This window comes from Biomphalaria glabrata, chromosome 13, assembly GCF_947242115.1.
Source record: "Biomphalaria glabrata chromosome 13, xgBioGlab47.1, whole genome shotgun sequence".
Lineage (NCBI taxonomy): Eukaryota > Metazoa > Mollusca > Gastropoda > Planorbidae > Biomphalaria > Biomphalaria glabrata.
The window spans coordinates 31,801,493-31,822,994 of record NC_074723.1 but is presented as its reverse complement, the minus strand read 5'-3'; the positions used below and the strand labels follow the sequence as shown (position 1 = coordinate 31,822,994).

At 38.5% G+C, this 21,502-nt stretch overlaps 1 protein-coding gene across 1 annotated transcript in view; it reads left to right on the top strand.

Moving 5' to 3' along the window:
- The first annotated feature begins 3,964 nt into the window (after window positions 1-3,964).
- Window positions 3,965-21,502, top strand: part of LOC106071194 (enterin neuropeptides-like) — a 118,727-nt gene continuing 101,189 nt past the window's right edge. Inside the window, exon 1 of the mRNA XM_056008574.1 lies at window positions 3,965-4,547. Coding sequence (XP_055864549.1) covers window positions 4,443-4,547 — 105 coding nt within the window. The 5' untranslated portion in view covers window positions 3,965-4,442. The remainder of the gene's footprint in view (window positions 4,548-21,502) is intronic.

Sequence of the window (21,502 nt, the reverse complement as noted above, 5' to 3'; positions counted from 1 at the left end):
TCCAACCTATCCTTCTACCAACTCAATTTTATGTATTCTTTGACTGGAAAAAGCAAAAAGAAATTGGTATACAATTTGTTGACATCGTCTACGAAATAATTCAGTTTTGTTATATTATAAACATCTCTCAAACAATTGACAATTTTATTCGTTTGGCATAAACCACAAGTGCTACAAAGGCAGTCAAAATTACTAACAATAACAACATGCACATAATCAAGATGAAAATAAATGAAAATTAATAATAATGAAATTGGTAACATCAATTACTTCAATAATGAACAATAATACCGCAACAGCCACGTGGTGAATCTATCAGCGAGTTTATTGATAAAGTTGATTATACAAAACAAGTGTGACAGAGGCAATGTAGTCCACAGTAAGGACTAAGTTTAATTGCGCATGGATTCGTCTCTGAATGGCGTGATCTTTTTAAATAGTACCATCACGCGCCGTTATCAACAGTTTATTTTTGTCGCGTAGCAATTCAAGAAATGAACAATTTAGCCTCGGCTGCTGGCGGAGTAATACAATGTCATATTTGTAGATGTGGAGATAAGTCAGGGATCAATAAAAGCACTACTAAAAGGTTACTAGGGAGAAAGTTGACTCTAGACATAGAGAGTTACACTAAATTATCCCCTCGTGCAATGTCTACATTTGAATCCTTCTAAAGCTCTCCATTTTTCCATTAAGCTTTTCTCGCAAGTATCTCTATGGACAAAGATTTAAGTTTAGAACAGACAATGCGGCCCTCCAATGGCTACTTTCCTTCAAGGATCCGGAAGTAGCTAGATGTTTAGAAAGGTTACAGATTTATAATTTCAAACCACAACACAGGAAGGGGCAAGCCCATTTGAATGCCGACACTTTGTCACGACGACCTTGTAAGCAGGAGTGTAAGTATTGAGCAAAAGTAGAAGAAAAAACCAGAGCCCTGGATTGTAGGCGGCTGGAGCTTAGTGCATCAGAGTCTTGGTCTGAAGAGACGATACGCAGAGAACAAAAGGAAGACGTAGAGGATTGGTGCTGGAAATGTGACCGGTGTGCGGCAACTAAAGGCCCGCAACGTCGAACTAGAGGACCCTTACAACAATACAACGTAGGTGTACCATTTGAGAGAATCGCACTGGACGTAGCTGGACCTTTTCCTGAGACTAATAAAGGGAACAAATACATTCTCGTGATAATGGACTATTTTAGAAAATGGCCGGAAGCCAAACCAGGAAACCACAACAATAGTCGATATTTTGGTTGGACATTGGATTAGTCGTTTTGGTGTCCCAATGGAACTACATTCGGATCAAGGACGCAACTTTGAATCTAATCTGTTTCAGGAGATTTGTAAACTCTTAAATATCGAGAAGACAAGAACGACACCATTACGGCCTGAATCGGATGGGATGGTAGAATGCTTCATCCGTACGTTGGTACAGCACCTGGCTAAAATGTCAGCAGAGCAGTAAAATGATTGGGATGACTACATTCCCCTATTCCTTCTGTCTTATAGAGGAGCAGTTCATGCAACTACAGGTTACACGCCAGCCAAATTATTGTTTGGTCGAGAACTTAGAATGCCAGCAGATCTCTCATTTGGACAGCCAGGAGACCAACCAACAACGGCAAGCAAATATGTAACAGGACTTCGAATGAGACTAGAAGAGGTTCATGCAGTTGCAAGGAGTAGGATAAAAGACAGTAGCGACCTTATGAAAACCAGATACGACAGAAGGGCCAATTCTACGGGGTTTGAAGAACATTTTCTTGTCTGGTTATACAACCCCAAGAGAAAGAAGGGAAGATCGCTAAAATTACAGAAAGACTTGGAAGGCCCATATCGGATTGTGAAAAGGATCAATGACGTTGTGTACCGGATCCAGAAGGGCCCTCGAACCAAATGCAAAGTAGTGCACCTAGATCGGTTGAACCGTTATTGTGGAGATGATGGAGAGTCTGTTCGGGACGCACAGACCTAGGGAGGGGGCAGTGTTGTAAACTTGTTCTCCCCCCCCCCGACTGACCTTTTGTTTTCCCACGTGAAAGACTTTTTGAGTTGTGCTTGAGCTTGAAGGGAAACTGACCTGAGGGCTGTGTTGATGTGTTAACAGAGGAGTGATGAGTTTGGATTTCTTGATTGAGGATTGTTTTTTTTTCTATTGTGATAGTGAATCGGGATATGTAAATTCGATTTGGAGATTGTGACATTATTTCTTTTTATCGGGAATATTAATTGATCCTAGTTGGATTGTGCTTCTGCAATCGGAGAGATGCCAGCGATCCTGAGAGCACGGTGAGTTATTTTCTTTAGTTCAATCCCACGTCGTAACAATATGTTGTTTTAATTTCTGTATTACTAGTTGTCAGGACTTTGATTATTTATGATTAAATATTTGAATATCTAGTTAGTAAAGTGTATTTTAATTACAATATATGTACGTGTTAAAATTAATTGTTTTCTTTTTGCTTGATAATTATACAAGTCCCAAAGCTCACTCTCACAGACACACCATACACACTCAGCGGTACATAAATTAATTAACAATGTGTATTAAAAAATAAATGATGAATTTAATACAATGACATTGATACAATTAATAATAAGTAATTACAAATACATTGAGGATAATAAATCCAAATTTTTTCTAAGTAATTAATTAATTAAATAGTATTAATAAAGTAAGCACCTTATATTATGTTTGCTTGATAACAAATACACATGAAGATAATAAATCCTAGGTTTTCTAAGTAATCAATTAAATAGTATTCATAAAGTAAGCACCTTATATTATGTTGCTTGGTAACAATGACGTCGACAACATCCCAGTTTCATAACTTATGATGAAGATTTAACTCTGTAACAAGTACTGCTCAAACTGTCTATAAGCAATCAATTCTTGAAAGTAGCATACAAGAACTATCATCACATTCCGACAAAGACTGACAAAACATTTCCGACAACAATGTCCAGTATATAAATAGAACCCACGAAATCAATATGTAATTCAAAAACGGTGAAACTCTATAGAAATAAATAACCGAAAAGCTAACGTCTGATCTTAAGCTACAAATACGAACGAATCAGAATATGCAATATGGTAACAACCTAAAATAAAACTCACACTTAACAGGGGTCAAATAGTCCTACCAAGAATAACTCCAAGGTCACATGACTAAGGCTGTCCAGTAGTCAAAGGCCAAAGATTATTTGGACCCCAAAAAAGTACAGTTTGTCTATCAAGTTAAGATGGCGCAATGCACCCTAGGGAAGAACCTCAAAATCACTGCTATATTTCTCTATACTAGAAGGTTTAACTCCCTTTTTCTTTATAAAATAAAATTTATTAAATACAACTAATTGATTAACTAATTCGTTTTTATCTTTGTTGACTAATGCACCACCTTCAACAATGGATATTTGTGCAAAGTTTCAATTTCTTATTGATTTTTCGTGTTGTCAGGTCAAAGAAATAATTGTGCGAAATTTCAGCTTGATCCGAGATTGGGTGTGGGAGAAATCACGTGCACAAACTTTTTACCAGACAAAGGGAGTTAATGTATGTTTATAAAAATACTTATGTTTAATGTGCATCAAGAATCTCTACACTACTTTAAATTCCAGAATCATTTCATTTATTTTACTTTCAAACTTTGTAGATTTTTTTTTTTTAAAGGTAGTCATGCCTTTGCAGAAAAAAAAAATAAGCACACCGGAAATGATGATTGAATGATGGTTATGTTTTCATGCACATGCGCAGAATAGATGAATGCCATCGCTTAAGTTGACAAGCGTTATTTAATAAACGTTTTCAAGTGAGTGTAGGGGGTGGGGTGGGGGAAGGATCACACGCTCACCTACGCGACAATAAAAAAATAGTTCTTTTCCTTTTTTCCCCCACAGGCTAGCAGGCGACATCATGCGACTGTTGAAAGCCAAACGTGGAATCTGCCAAGTCCGCGAGACAGCAAGACTATAAAAATGTGACTGGCGCGAGAGAGTTTGTGGTAAAAGCGCTTCCCCGCGACAAAATTGTTCACCGTGCTAGGATGTCATCACTTTCTTCCCCCTTTTTTAGAGAAACATAAAAAATCCATCTAGTTCAACGAAACAAGAAATTACAAAATATCACAAATTTAACGCACTTTTTATTTTTGTTTAATTTCATCTATCAACTCTTTTACAAGCAAACAATATAAACTGATTAACTTAAACCATATAAAAAAATAAACAAGCGCCTTTAAACATATAACAAGATTCTAGTTCAAAGGAGCAAAATAAAATATCTTTGAAATTGTCCAGTTTGGTGGGAATAGTGCATGCAAGACCGACGAAAGGATTACCGTAGTGAAAGAACTCAACCCAAGTGTTTTGACTTGACCACACAGTTTCCTGCTGCATATTTTTTCATTGGAGAGAACACCAAAGTCCAGATTGTACCTCACAAATGCCATCATCAACTTGTCCTATTTCATCGGAGACCATGGCATTGTTACTTCTACTGACCGTGCCGTCCCTTCTTCTGACCAGTGTCCAAGGCGTGCCAGCCCAGGTATGTACATAGCGAGACCACTTTTTTTGTTGTTTGAGCCTTTCGCGCCTATCACTGGTCACTTTTAAGTATCAGAATTGCATTGCTTACAACAAATTATCCTAATTGGTCCGATACCCTTCGTTACAGGGGGCCTTAACGCTGACCTGCAACGTCACAAGTCTGTAAGACTGGCAACGAGCTATGGTCTAAACTGCCCAAAGGTGGTGACGTTGCAAGTTAGTGTGCAGGCCTTCTAAAACGATTGGTCTCGATGGATCAAAGAAGTGTTTAACAAAATATAACAGCGAAACAAAATACCATTTTTAAAACGGAAAATGTTGAAATATAGAGATGGTGACATTCTTTCTAATAGACAATAAAGAAGCCTGCTACAACACTCTATGATTGAAACTATGTCTATTTCTATTTCAACGATGTGTTTTTAAAATTCGAAGAACAAAAAAAAAGTAGATATCGCAAAATTCGAAGAACAAAAAAAAAATACAAAGGACGAGCGAAGACATGCGGGTGGGGAAGGGACTATCATTGTTGCTAGATAAATGTAAGTATAATCTCTTTCTGATCATGCTGAAATGGATACTCTCGATATGTCTTTCATTTCTAAATCTCTAATACACTGATAGTATCGCCACTATGGAAATATTCGAAGAGTATAATTGGTTTACATTGAACGCATAGGGAACGATATATATATATATATATATTGAAAAGGTGTGTGTGGGGTTACTGTATAACTCCTTAAATAAAAATTAAAGTTCTCCGCAAATACTGATTATATAAGCAAAAAAAGGGCAGCAAAGATTAGGATTACTTAGAAAACTGTCCTCGTTTTATGTTAGTGAAAAGGCCTTGGCTATGTTTTATCACGCTCACATCTGCAATATTTTAAGTTTTAATATGACTGCCTGGTATGGCAATCTGAGCATTAAATATAAAAATAAACTTCATAAAATCTTAAATGCTGCTGGTAAAATCATTGGCAAAAAAAAAAAAAAAACCTATTGGGCAGTTGTTTGAGAGAAACATCTATAAAAAAAAGTTAACAAGGTCCTCGAAATAAAGAATCATCCTATGTGTCAGGATTTTGTGATTTTACCATCACAAAAGAGATACAAGACACCGATAACAAAGACAAACAGACACAAACACTCTTTTGTTCCCATGGCAATCAAATCATTAAATAGAAACAATTGGATTTAAACTTATCGCATGTAAATTATGAGTGAGTCTGATGTACACTTTGTTTTGTTTTTTTATAGTTATAATGTTTTTTGTTTGATGTAATGCACAAATTGTAAGACAAATTTCCTTACGGATAGATTATTATTATTATTATTATTATCTTCTTTTAGTCTGAATTTCTCCCTGCCATGCTCTCTCTCTCTCTCTCCCCATTCCTTCAAACGATCCAAATAGAAGCTAATGCTGCATCTTTCCTAAACCTTATTTTTGCGCTCGAATCACAGATATTGTCACCTAATGATCATGTTATGACCAGTATAAACATCTTGGTTATGTAGATGTTAAAACATCATGCAAGCTGTTTATCTCTCTGCAGTCTCTGTGAGCACCACCTCATTAAAGTTCGCATTCATTACATTTAAAAATAAAATGAAAAACATTTATGTACATATCGAAAAGCGAAAATTATGAGAGATTTTCATCCACAGCGGGAAAAACTATAAATAGCAATCCTTTTTGGTATATCCGCTTTACATACTGAAGCAAGTGTTGTGAAGCTCTTTTTTTTTTAAAGTTTAACTTATACTTTTGATACACTTTTTAGCTCTGTCGAGTCTAATTTTTGTAAGCTCTTCTGTTTTGGAAACACATTCTTTTTGCATTTAGTCTGCAACATTGCAGTTGGGTTTGTGTCCTTGACATTGTTTAGTTAATCGGGAAAATCCAAATACAAGATTTATAAGAATTCCCGTATCTGATATAATAACAAAAGCGGTAAAAAAAAAGTGTAATTTAAAAATACTTACTTATACTTGTGTATGGTCGGAACGATGTCGCCCACACAGCGGTTCCCCCTTCTCCGCACAGCTTATGAGACCGAAGAAACGAAATATCCGATACAGTTTGGGATCAGTAGCGCAGCAGGCTCTGCCAGGATGTAGCACGGTGTGCAGCAATCTGCCTAAGGGTCACCAGCTCCTGATTTTTCCTCAGGGTTGTCTCCCGAAGCCTTTCCCGCGTTTGGGTATTGCCCCAAGGCAACAGAGGTTTGGAGTCAGAGTTTCCCTTCTCTTAAATGGGTAGCCAACCAAGGCTAACGAGAAAACATGTATTGCAAACCCCCATTCGACGCTCTGTCACATCCTCACTAAGTGGTCGACTCCCAGTTTGGGTAAGGATTTCCTTGTTTGAGACCCGATCTCTATAATCGACTCCTAAAATCCATCTTAGCCATTTTTGTTGAACCACATTTTTATTTATAATATATATGTGTGCTTTGTACTCGAAGATACAAATAATGACAATAATAAAAATAATATTAAACACATTTTTAAAAATAAGTTTGCAACCACAAAAAAAAAAAAAAAAACAGCAAAAAAAAACAAAAAAAACAACAACATGTAAGCAAAATTCACCGACAAATGCGTTTATGAAAGGTCCGCACCAAAGTAATCTTTCTAGAAATTACTTGCCAATAAATCCTGCCAACAGCAGAAAAAAGAAAAAAACAAACTAGCTGATCTTGAAGAAAAACTTCTGTTCCTGTCTGTAAGCAAAACAAATGTCACATATGTTTCACTTTTTCTTTCTTTTTTTTTTAACAAAATGATTAATATAATTGTGATGCTGTCTTAGCGATGCCTACACCGGGGGAGGGAGGGGGTAAAAGGGTGACGGGGGGGGGGTGGAGGAGATCTGTGGGCGTAAAAAAAAAACAAACAACTTGAACTTATCTCTGAGGTAAAAATAAACATGTAGGCCTAATGACAAAATGATCGCAAAAGTCATGTGACTGAAAAGAGGGTGTGAATGTAGAAGCACTAACGTTAATACTGACAGAAGCTGGGGATCTGTCGGGGCTTCAAACTTCTTTACAATTTGGATTTGAAATACTATAGCCAGTGGGTAATTGTTTGTAAATTAATGGGGAAAAAAAATCAAGGAAAATATTTTTTGTAAAAATCCTTTTTTAAAAAACAAAGTGTATCTAAGGGAAAGAACTCCACACTTACAACTATATCAATAATGTAAAAGTTATTTTCTCTTATTTGTTATCAAACAAAATAATTAATCACCAATAATTAACTCGTCAATTAAATAAGTTTTAATTGATTCATGTTTTGTTAATAAATAATTGTTTAAAGTTTTGACTTGATCCAACAATAGTTGTGGGAGATATAACGTGTTCAATCAGATAAGGGGACGAAACCCTACGGATCTATCCGTATCTGTGAATACCGAAGGATTAATTTCCTGCGTTGTATCAAACAAACAAAAAATAATTACCAGTAATTAATTGACTAATTTGTAAAATTTTTTTATTCATGTCTTGTCTATGCTAATAAATAATTGTGCAAAGTTTAAACTTGATCCGAGGATGTGAACGAGCGAAACAACGTGTACAAACGTTTTACTAGTCAGAGCCTGTTGATATAAGCTTTGTACAAAGGATCATGGGAAGATTTTAAAATTCGTATTATTACTACTAGTTCCCTTTCAGACCTTGCGATTTACAGGGCAGAGTATGTTAAGGTCACCTATTTCTTACGTCAACGGTTAATGGGCAGGGTGTCATGTGGCCTTTACTTTTCCCCAACTTAAATCAGGTACCCAGTAGAATTAGGTGGACTCAGGGGCGCCCTAAAAATCCCGAAATTTAAAATCCCAGTCAACACCAAGATTCGAACCATGGACCCCAGGTTCAGAAGCCTCGCGCTTAACCAGTCAGCCACATCTCCCCCATTATTACTACATGTACGCAAATGCCCACACATACACATGCACACGTACACATGTTTGTGGCTTAGTTCTATTTGTTGGTTCCACAAACGTCGGACACACCATGAGAAATAAAGTTGATTACATCCTGACCCAGAACGTCCAGCAGGACGGCAGGAGATGACACCTGGGTATGGTTTAAACTCGCGAACATTATTATGACAGTCCGAAGCGCATACCGCGCGACCAGTCAGCCAACCTGATTGACATAAACCTCTTGGTTATCTAACAAAACAGTTTAAGTTCGATTCCCGATGTAGAACAGGATGTACAACAGGAATTTCCACTTGAGATTCGACTCGCGCTGATTCGAATGTTGAATAAAAGCCTTCCCCCCCCCCCAGATACCCCCTTCCCCACAGGTCCCTATAAATAGATTGAACCTGAGCGCACCGATCATGCTCTGGCACGAATGACCACTTTACAAAAAGGCATCAATAATAATCTAAAAAAATCTCCTACAAACAGATACCTAAAAGCCAAATAAACAAGAAGACAAATACAACGTAAGATTATCCATCGGGGATCCCCAAAATACGATGTGCTGCTCATGTCACACCCAATGATGAAGTGTCATCCTGCCCTTGGTGCTAGCTGGCCTTTGACGCGGTCACATCCAGACCTTTGACGTGGTGCTATTCGGCCCTTTGACGTGGTGTTATTCGGCCTTTGACGTGGTGTTATTCGGCCCTTTGACATGGTGGTATTCGGCCCTTTGAAGTGGTGCTATTTGGCCCTTTGACTTGGTGCTATTCGGTCTGTTGACTTGGTACTATTCGGCCCTTTGACGTGGTGCTATTCGGTCTGTTAACTTGGTACTATTCGGCCCTTTGACGTGGTGCTATTTGGCCATTTGACTTGGTACTATTCGGCCCTTTGACGTGGTGCTATTCGGTCTGTTGACTTGGTACTATTCAGCCCTTTGACGTGGTGCTATTCGGTCCTTTGACGTAGTGTTATTCGGCCCTTTGACGAGGTGCTATTTGGCCCTTTGACTTGGTGCTATTGAGACCTTTGACGTGGTGCTATTCGGTCTGTTGACTTGGTACTATTCGGCCCTTTACCGTGGTGCTATTCGGCCCTTTGACGTGGTGCTATTCGGCCCTTTGACGTAGTGTTATTCGGTCCTTTCACGTGGTGCTATTCGGCCCTTCTGACCACAGCGCATAATGAAGCAGCAGACGAGCTCGAAAGTTTGTTTTCTTATGTTTTGATAGCGTTGATGCGGCCCATGACAAACTTGTCAAAAATTTATTTGGTCCCTTGATCGAAAAGGTTGGCCACCACTGATCTAAATGAAGCCTTAAATTCCTATTAATCTCAACATTTAAGCCTCGGATATTAATATTTTGTTTTCTAGTTTTTAGAAACTCCCAGAGTGCACCTTTTGTTAACAAACAGTTATTTGTTTCCGTTGCCAAGGTGACATACAAAACACCATATCAATATAACATCAGGTACCTTTAAGCCATATTGCAGAAAAAAACGGAAGTGCTTTGCTTTCTCATAAGATTATAGATCTTGTAATATTATGTTGATTAAAAAAAAGTTTGTTTCTCGGATTAGTTGAATTTTTTTTTATTTATAGATTTAGATTAAAATTCATTTTTCTTTGTTTTAAAGTAGACTAGCAGAAATACCCGGCATTGCCCGAGCTCATTTTTAAAGGTAAAATAAAGTCACCATGACTTAACCTACTTTTGGCTCACAGTGGAATACAAGGATCGCAACAGTACTACAGAAGCATCCTTATTTAGACCCATCCTGCCATCTTAAAATCTCTAAAACTGGGGTATTTTTCGGTACTATCACCAGGTGATGCCGACTGATACTTCCCAACAATTAGTTACACGAATATTCATGCTTAGTCATATGTTCAATGTTCAAAGAGTTAAAATGAATGAAACACTTCTAGTGGTTGCGAGTTACTTTTCTTTTCTCAGTGATAATTATAATAATCTATGCAAATATTGTATTTGTTTTCAAGAAAGTTGCTTACATTAATGATATTGCGCATCTTCGAGGATACTGTGATGTTTTCATAAATCAATGGCTTCCTGGTCGTGCGGTTTGTGCGCTGGAATGTCGTTTGGATTTATCGATGGTCCCGTGTTCAAACCCTGCCCGCTCCCATCCCCCTTCGTCCTACGGAAGGTTTGGACTAGGAAGTAAACTATCTTCAACTCTGAAGGAACATCCGAAACATGTAAAACATTTTTCAAGCAAACACAATTTGTAAATAATTAAAAATTATATTTTTAAATTTACATATATTAATCATGGGTGTGTGACAAATGTCAATAGTTCAAGGCAGGTTACTTCTCTTTGAAACTTAAAACATCGACTTGGAAGTAACTCACTTATAAGAAAGATAGAGTGGCGTCAATGATTGTGAGGGTTTTCCTGGGCCAATTAAAACAAGTCCTCATGAATCACTGCATCGTCAGCAGTACTCTTTTCTTTTAAAGAACAGATATGGTGTAAAAATAGAATGAAAGTAGTCAATGTAATGGGAGATCACTCGCCGGGCTAATCGAAGTTTTAACGTGAGCGGTAACCAAGGGCTTTCATTTCTGTTACCATTTCGGTCTCATGGGTTATCTCCCCCGGTACTCTGGCATTTCGCAGTGCGCTCTTTGGCGCGTGAGGTGTACAGGTCGCAGAGGGGAAAAGCAGGTGGGGGTGTGCGTGGGAGTAGTAAAAGTGGAGGGGGGTCTGGGAGAAGGTCAGGGAACATTAAATAACCTGCTTTGTCAATACTATGCTCTTGTATGCTATATAGGGCATTGAAAAAGGATTCTTGTAGTTCATTTGGCGCTCATAGCTGACCAGTGCTGCCAAGTTTTCCTTCAATACAGAACCAGGCAAGTACCAAACGTTTATCTGCCTGTGGGTCCTAAATTCCAGAGACAACTGTTTCCGCAAACATCTGAATGGAATTGAGCCTTCGGTACTGTAGGTAACAGTTTGAAGAGTAGTATAGCACTGCGTTTCGGGCCAGATTTACCCCGTGGATCGTAATCCGCGCATCACTTATGTATAGATTTATTAAAGAGTAAAGTTTCCATGAAACATAAAGAACAGGTGAAGCGAAGGTCAAAGGATTTAGGGTCAACATTAGAACATGTTATATTAACTCCCTGGATATATGGTGTTGACTTGTAGCACCAGATCGCTAGTAGACAATTAGAGCCGATTTAGGCGTATTATATTTTTGATTGTTGAACTTGATATAATTTTAACAAACTCAACAAAGCTGAATAAAAATTGTATAAACCATATAAACTAATTCAACTTGAGATGAGATATAGATCTAATAGTAATAAAATAAACTACTGTTTAATCAAAATCTAGAACACTACAAAAACACGTCTTTACTGTTTCAAATGTCTAACGTACTTAACAAAGCTTACGACAGTCGCTTATCTAGCATCACTCTACGAAACCTCACTAACCTCTATAGACGTCCAAGCTGTCAAAAGGATGGGGCAAACTTAAATGGTATGATCTCGGGGTCGTCAATGGTTAAAGTTTTAGAACCTTTGTTACAAGCTCTAAAAAAAATCTACGTATTAAATCCTTTCATTCACCTTCCTTTCACCTATTATTTAAGTCTGTTGAACCGCTGGGGCACCACACAATATTTCTTGACCGTCTTTCTCCATTCCTCTCTGTCTTTAGCCTTGTCTCCCACTGACAGAGCTGTCCAATCTCTTAGGTTGCCTTCCCATCACTTTCTCTGTCTACTTCTTCATCTTCTGATACTGTTCCCTGAAGGAAGGTCTATGCGAGCCCTGAGAACCTTATGATATGGCCATAGAGTTGAAGCTAGTGTCTTCATTAAGGGCATTATAGTTTATTTTACAGTAAACAAAAAATCGATTAATTACGAAATGAGACAAAAATTAAGTTGAAAGGTTGGCCCACTCTAGCTTCCACTCTCTTTGCTCGTTGAGCTATTAGGGTGAATGGCCCTTCAGTATGTCACCCTGACGTCATAAGATGGCAGACGCGATGGCACGACTTCCTGACCCACCAGGGCCTCGCACATGTCATAATTACAGGCCGACATGAAATGGTGGCGTCTTAGCTTCGATTGAATGCTGAGAGAGACATTGACTGAAAGACGGACAAATAAAGTAATACTCTGACAAAGTGAAAAAGAGAAGGAGTGAAAGAGAGAGGAAGGGGGAGAGAGAGAGAGAGGGGGAGGGGGAGAGAAAGAGAGAGGGAGAGAAAGAGAGAGAGGGAGGGAGAGAAAGAGAGAGAGAGGGAGGGGGAGAGAAAGAGAGAGGGAGGGGGAGAGAAAGAGAGAGGAAGAGAAAGAGAGAGAGAGGGAGGGAGAAAAAGAGAGAGAGGGAGAGAAAGAGAGAGAGGGAGGGAGAGAAAGAGTGAGAGTGAGAGAAAGAGAGAGAGAGAGGGAGGGAGAGAAAGAGAGAGGGAGGGAGGGAGAGAAAGAGAGAGAGTGAGAGTGAGAGAAAGAGAGAGAGAGAGAGGGAGAGAGAGAAAGAGAGAGGGAGAGATGGAGAGAAAGAGAGAGAGAGGGAGGGGGAGAGAAAGAGATAGAGGGAGGGAGAGAAAGAGAGAGGGAGGGAGGGAGAGAAAGAGAGAGGGAGAGAAAGAGAGGGAGGGAGGGAGGGAGAGAGAGAAAGAGAGAGGGAGAGATGGCGAGAGAGAGGGAGGGAGAGAGAGAAAGAGAGAGAGAGAGGGACGGAGGGAGAGAAAGAGAGAGGTAGGGAGAGAAAGAAAGAGAGATGGGGAGGGAGAGAAGGAGAGAAAGAGAGAGAGAGAGAGAGATGTTAAAGAAAAATGAACCAACCCAATGCTGTAAATAATCGCACTAGAAATCAAAACTCATTCAACCGTGTCGACCTTGGCTCTACTAACCCACATTACTCCGTCCAAGTCGTTTTGTAATCCTTCATTGCTTGGTACCCATTATTTAACAAGTAGTGCCAATTATTGCTCTGGTCCATTCCCCTCAATTTACTGCTATCGCCATTGGGTCTCTTTTTAGCTGTGAGAAACTCGGAGGCAGAGTGTCTAGAACGTAGAAGAGAAAGAAGAAATGAATTTGATTCACTCCAGACACTCATGCGGCACATTAGACAAACACCTGACACTTAATCAATGTTTAACTTTCGCCTTACAGACTAGAATTAGTTCTTTAAGTACTTCAGTGATGCTCAAACGGTTATTGATCCGAGGGGCATATACATTTTCGACTCAAGCGACAAAGACAGCATGACCGTAAAAAAAAAGGGCATCGAGTCCCATGACACCTCTGCTGCTTCATTATGAGCAAAAGTTTTAAGGCACCGGAGAAGCACTGTGTGAAAAGCCGAATATTGGCCGCGGGCCGTAGGTTGTGTATCCTTGAAACGCTTAATACTTTTTAAAACTTGAAACCTGCTTGTTTAAACTATTTCAAAGTGCTCTTTTAGAATTAAAAAAAATGTGATGTGGAATATATTAGTGCTTTTTCTAACCTGACATATTCACGATACAATGGCATGGGCCGATGGGTTACAATGTAGTTTCAGATTAACGTTGTGGGATGTTTGGCTTAATTTCTTTGACTACTTATCAAGAGGCCTCGAATTCGAAATCTCGACTCTAGCTTAGTTGTGTTTATTTCGCGCCTAATGGCAGCACGGAAAACTTCTTCCAAATATCCCTTGCTCCCATATGTCCGCATGATTTTGGACCATAGCCCAAAGCGCACTGAGTCTGGTGTAGATTAAAAGATGTGCCTGACAAAAAAAACAACATATTTAACTGACTTTCAAAATCTTGTTTCAGTAAACTTTACAGTTGTGGTGGCTGAGTGGTTAGAGGCTTAGCTCCCAAGTCTCGGGGTCTCGAGTATGAATCTCAGAGAAGGCTTGCTTTTGAACTCCTGAACTTTTAGACGCCTTTGAGTCCACCCAACTGTAATTGGTACATGACATTAGTAGGGGTAATTAAAGACGGAAGGTTCTTGTTCTGGCCACATGACACTCTCGTTATCCGTTGGTCCCAGAATCAGTCATTCTTCACATTACCTGCGCTACAGATCGCAAGATTTTTAATGAGATCAGAAGAGTTGGAATGAAAACAGGGGAAAACTTTTGAAAGAAATACTTATTAACAGTGTTTCAAAAATGGTGTATCTGTGTGATAATAAAACGTTTTTGCATATTTGATTTTAAAATAAAATATCTCAATTTCAAAACACCGGAAGTAGACGTTTGCACTTAAATTGATCAAGATACAGGCCATTGTGAAATCAGTTTTTCACCACCGTTTTTCAATTCCGTGATCTAAACGTGACAGACAGACTGACAGCTCCAAACGATATAACAGCTTTTCCCTGCGGGAGCCGCTGAAAATACAAACATGTCTGCAACACCATTAAGATTCCTGTACATTCGGATAAACTGCCACAAACATTGCTTTTCACAATTTTCAAGTTCTTGAAATCCAGAGTACAAAGAGGGCAGCAAAGTTTCTCATTTCTTTTGTTTTGAGAGTGTATTTGTGTGCGCGTGTGCGACCTCAAGACCTCCTCCTGAAAGTGCAGACAATTTGAGAACAGAATTGAATCTATTAGTTATTGGCGATGTAGTTTTGTGTTGTCTCGGGGACAGTCTAGAATAGCGTTGTCAGACATTAATTTCAACTCAGCGCTGACACACAACAATAGAAGACACACAGACACAGACACACACACAATAAAACAAAAAACGTTTTTCGTCCTCGAGGCTAGCGTTCGCTGAAGGTCAAGGTTAGTGGGGCTCGACGGAAGTGACGCAGCTTTTACGTTAGTACAAATTTTCACCGATATTCGACCATGACCTAAGACAACTCTGGCAGTCGATACAGAGACCTTGACACACATTTGAACAATGTGAATTCACTGCTTACGCAAAATATCGTTTATAGTCTTTCCATATTATCTCTGGGTCAGTAGGCCAGAGGTAAAGGAATATGCAAGAAGGCAAATAATTTTAATATGAGACTATGACTAAGGACACAAGTCTCTGCATATAGGCAGGGCCGGTCCTACAGATTGCGGGGCCCTATTCGAAACGGATAGCGCGGGGCCTATTCTGGGTTGTGATAAATATAATAAGTGAATTAGAAAATAAATTTGTCTTTGCATTTTATTCATACTTTACTAAGTACAAAATCACTGTGAAATTAGCCTTACCAGCCCTCTACGGTAGATGGTAGTTTTTCAACAAAAAGCTAATAAACATTCAGATCTGCCTTTTCGATTTACTATCCCCTAGCAAAATATTGCTTTTATTTTTTTTTTAAGAGGTCGAGATAGATTTAGATATATGCCAGTGACTATTAAATTAAATTAACAATTTGAACTTCTTGTTTTGGTTCAAATTCGCCTTCATTTGTATTAAATGAGAGCTGACAATGCTGGTTTTTTTTTTTGCTAGTAGGATAAGCGTTATTATATTGAATGACACCCATAAATGACGATTGTGTCTGTTTTTAAGGAGATTTGCATAAGTTCTCAGAAGATTTTAATAATTTCAGATTTTCATGACTTTACGTATATTTTACAATTTATAGTGATTTACTCCAGAATTTGTGCGGGGCCTATGAAAGGCTCGGTGGCTGAGCGCTTGGCTACCGAACCGGGGCCCGGGGTTCGAATCCTGGTGAAGACTGGGATTTTTAACTTCAGGATCATTGGCGCCTCTGAGTCCACCTAGCTCTGATGGGTACCTGACGTTAGTTGGGGAAAAGTAAAGGCGGTTGGTCGTTGTGCTGGCCACATAACACCCTCGTAAACCGTAGGCCACAGAAACAGATGACCTTTACATCATCTGCCCTGCAAGGTCTGAAAAGGGGGACTTTTTTTTTTTTTTTACAAAGAAAGTGCCGCCGTATAGGATGCAGTGACCTAAGACCGGCCCTGCATATAGGTATAAGTTAACGCATTATAAAAGAAACAAAAAAAAAAACTCCCTCCAAAGTTGGCGAACGTAAAGTATAATTGAGGTCGATAAAATGTTTTAGGAACTCAAAGAGTAAGGCAAGAACTCCCTCCCCCATGACGAAAGATAAGTCTTTGTTCGGAAGAGGAAATAATGTCATGTCATTGTTCAGTAAAACGCTTACATTGACGGTTGGGTGAGAAGGAAGAAGCTTACTGTCACGGACTCTTTAAATTGGAAATTGGTTTCAGAACAGAAAGAGACATAGTATTGTGTTATTTCGTTCGTGGTTTATGCAAGGCCGTTGTTAGGCTTTAAGATTTTAAGCTCTAGGCATCGATCGCAGTGTGATCCCGGAAAAATACAAACAATATCGAAGGTTTCATTTATCATTACTTTTTTTTTTTTAAATGTTCTTTTATATAGCGCACCTTCATCTTCTGGGAGAATGTTTCCTTGTTATAAAACACAACTCTGTTGGGTTCGAGGATTCCATCTCAAGCCCTCATTGATAGGTAGCATAGTGGTTTATGCGTCACGCAAGGACAAAATAAACTATGAATGTTTCATCATTTTCCCTTTGCGTTCCTCATGGAACATAGGGCCTCAGTAAAAACACGCTTCTCCACGGTCTCTTGCTAGTTTTTTTTTAAAGGCTTCCCAGCTCTGTCTTGTCCTCTCGGCTTCACGTGGTACACTGCATTGCCATGTTCTTTTTGGTCTTTCCACTACGACTTGAGCCCTGTGTCAGCATTGTCCTGTCTGAACTGTATCAGCATTGTCCTGTCAGAACCTTATCAGCATTGTTCTGTAAAAACTGTATCAGCATTGTCCTGTCAAGACTATATCAGCATTGTCCTGTCACAGCTGTATTAGCATTGTCCTGTAAAGACTATATCAGCATTGTCCTGTACAGCTGTATTAGCATTGTCCTGTCAAGACTCTATCAGCATTGTTCTGTCAAGACAATATCAGCATTGTCCTGTCAAGACTCTATCAGCATTGTCCTGTCAGAAGGGATATACAAGAATAAAGAAACTCCGAAACCCAACTCATTAAAAACAAGATTTCAGCTGCCCATCAACATTAGGAAACTAAATGCGGCTAGATGGCCGACTTACCATGAAATGGGATCCTCCTGACATTTTCTGCAATGTCATGCCTATCAATTTCAGTTTCAAAGTTTACTAGACAATATAGTCTGACTATGTTCGGCTGTGGGGGCGAGTTGGCTGAGTGGGTAACGCGCTTAGCTTTCGAATCGAGGGGTCTCAAAATTGATTTACGGTGAAGATTGGAATTGTGAGCTTCGGGATTTTTTAGACGCACCTGAGTCCACCCTGCTCTAATAAGTACCTGACATACTTTGAGGAAGTAAAAGTGATGAGTCTTTAACCATTGGCCATTCGTGCAATTGAGCTTTCTATTACCCCCCCCCCTGTAGAAAGTTAAGTGTTAAAGGGACGCCTAATAGTATTACATTAAGACAGGGATAAAACCACATTATTACCAAAAAAAAAAAATTACTGATTTGTTGACAAAGATTCAAATCCTAGTTCATTTTAACTCATAAGACTTTCTTAACTTTTATTTTTTTTTTAATTTTTTAACTCTTTCTCTCCTAACAGACGATACCAACGTTGATTCTTACATAATGTGGTAAATAATTACGTAGAGAAAGAGTTAAACACACAACTCGCTAAACCAAGACTTACTATTATTTATACATAAATTAATGTTATCGAATGCTTAAAGACATAAAATAGAATTCTTATTTGGTACTCTAGAACAAACACATATAGAACTCTTTTCTTCAAAGAGCCATGACAATACTTAACCGGGCTTTCCTGAATTCGCTATGAACATAAAAGGAAAGACAAAGGCATAGTCCTCAAAATAAAGCCCTCGAAATTAAACATCAAACTGATTCGTTTCCTGGTGACGGCCACATTCGATTCTTGCCTTTAACTCTATGGCCATATCGTATGATTCTCACGGCTTGCAAAGGCCTTCTTTCAAGGAACAGTACCAGGAAAAAGAAGAGGCAGACTGAGAAAGACAACATAAAAGAATGGAAAGGCCTGCCTTTAATAAACATTCTATTAAAAGCAACAAAAAAAAAACCAGAGAAACATGGAGAAAGTCGGTCAACAGATCTTATGTAGTGCCCCAACCGTTCAACAAACTAAGGGATAGGTGAAGGTGGTGTATAAACACACATGATTTGTTACTGTTAACTATTCGTGGAGTCGCCTTACCTTAAGTTGACAACTTTTGTTATACCACTCTTAACAAAGTACAGAGTCTATCTTGTGCACTCTAACTAGATCTTTCTTGAGCTACTGTTGTACCACCCTTAACAAAGTAAAGAATCTATCTAGTGCACTCTGACTAGATCTTTCTTGAGCTACTGTTGTACCACCCTTAACAAAGTACAGAATCTATCTCAGTGGTTCCCAAACTTTTTTGTCTCGTAGACCCCTTGCCATGTTTTCTGATTTTCGGTAGACCCCCTGCTTAACTTATATTGCATTTTTGCACATTCACAAACTAATTTTTTAAATTAATTTCTAACTGCAGTGAGTCGAAGAGTGAAAAGGTAATTTAAGGCTACATCATAAGTTAGAGAGATCTATCTTTTTTTTACAGATAAAATTCAAATTTAAACCTATTAAAATAACAATTAATATGTATTGCTGGAATCACCATGCACATTGGAAATGTTGTTTTTTTTTTTTGCATGTTCATCATCCGTTTCTACGGATATTGTTTCATATAGGAATTCATTGTTCTATGAAGTAGTCCTTCAAACATTACATATTAATTTATTAATTTGCCTTATGTATTATTGTAAATGTTGTCGCAAAGAGTTTCTCCTGTATTTCTTGATCTTTCACGTTTGGCTCAAATATTGAGCCTGCGGACCTGTTTTCACTAACAGGAGAAGGGGCAAAGGTGAGTTACTGGCGCCTAATCCAGTAAGCTTCGGGCAGGAGGGACTCGTTAGCCTTGGCTTGCAGCCTACCTAGCCGAAGGAAAATAGAATTCAAACCTCTGCTGCTGGGGAAAAATATGGAGCTAAGACCATTGGGCTGTTTGCAGCTTTAATTCTCATCAAACCGATGTGCCCTTGAACTGTAGTGTTGCTAAAAGAAATTCGTTTCATAATATCAGATGAAGGTTTGTGTAAAACAGTTTTTAAAACTACTTCAAGGGCTGGTAAAATCAATGTTTTATCTACATTGTTTTCCGTATTTGGCTATAGGTAAAGGGATCTTGTAAAATGCCCACAAACCACCATCTTTTCTATATGATGTTGAAGAAAGATTTTGTGAGTCTATTCTGAACTGTTTTCTCACTTTTCTCTTTTTATCAGGGTGGCATCGTCTCAAATAATCCTCGATTGTAATTGGTTTCATCTGGTCACAGAAAGGCTCTTATTATAGACAATCGCTTATTTAACTAGAAAATAAATAATCAACGCTTTAAAATCAAGATTTCTTTTTGTTAAACATTACTTACATGTAGACAAAATTAACTATTTAAATAAGCATTGAAATTAAATACATCCATTTTACTTTCGAATTATTCGGTAGATATTTGTAATTAAGTACAAATCATTTATAAGTGTTTGAAATAGTTACATTAATGGGGTGTGAACATTAAAGTCATAGACCCCCATGGACATCTCATAGACCCCCAATTTACTTTTTCACTTTCGTAGACCCCTTGGAAGTCTTCGTAGACCCCTGGGGGTCTATATAGACCACTTTGGGAATCACTGATCTATCTAGTGCACTCTGACTAGATCTTTCTTGAGCTACTGTTGTAGCACCCTTAACAAAGTACAGAGTCTATCTTGTGCACTCTGACTTGATCTTTCTTGAGCTACTGTTGTACCACCCTTAACAAAGTACAGAGTCTATCTTGTGCACTCTGACTTGATCTTTCTTGAGCTACTGTTGTAGCCCCCTTAACAAAGTACAGAGTCTATCTTGTGCACTCTGACTATATTTTACTTGAGCTACTGTTGTACCACTCTTAACAAAGTACAGAATTTATCTTGTTCACTCTGACTAGATCTTTCTTGAGCTACTGTTGTAGCACCCTTAACAAAGTACAGAGTCTATCTTGTGCACTCTGACTAGATCTTTCTTGAGCTACTGTTGTAGCACCCTTAACAAAGTACAGAATTTATCTTGTTCACTCTGACTAGATCTTTCTTGAGCTACTGTTGTACCACTCTTAACAAAGTACAGAATTTATCTTGTTCACTCTGACTTGATCTTTCTTGAGCTACTGTTGTAGCACCCTTAACAAAGTACAGAGTCTATCTTGTGCACTCTGACTAGATCTTTCTTGAGCTACTGTTGTAGCACCCTTAACAAAGTGCAGAGTCTATCTTGTGCACTCTGACTAGATCTTTCTTGAGCTACTGTTGTAGCACCCTTAACAAAGTACAGAGTCTATCTTGTGCACTCTGACTAGATCTTTCTTGAGCTACTGTTGTAGCACCCTTAACAAAGTACAGAAGCTATCTTGTGCACTGTGACTAGTTCTTTCTTGAGCTACAACAGAGTTCTTCGTCAACTAGTTAGCTAAGAAGTGCCAAGCTGCCTTCATTGATTGGTTTGCCTTAAGTTTAAAACAATAATATCCAAGTACTACATGCGTACTATCTATGTACCATGTGTGTACTATATAGGTACCACCTATATATGTTCTACCTAGAAACTAAGTGTGCACAATGATGCACACTCTTAGTATTATGTGTGTTGTTGTATTTTTAGGTACTACGGGTGTACTTTCTAGGTACTACTGGTAAACCAATTAAGTACTTTCGTCTACAAGCAAATGTCCTTTTCATCTGTAGGTGATCGACTCTAGAAAAAAAAAGGCCAGCTTTTTATAAACCGGCTGAAAATAAGATCACGGCTAAAGCAAACATGATACTGAGTTTAATAATGTCAATGAGTAATAACAATGAAAGCGATCATATAGAGGTGCGTCATTATTTCACCATTCAATACGTCTCACTATGATTATTTATGG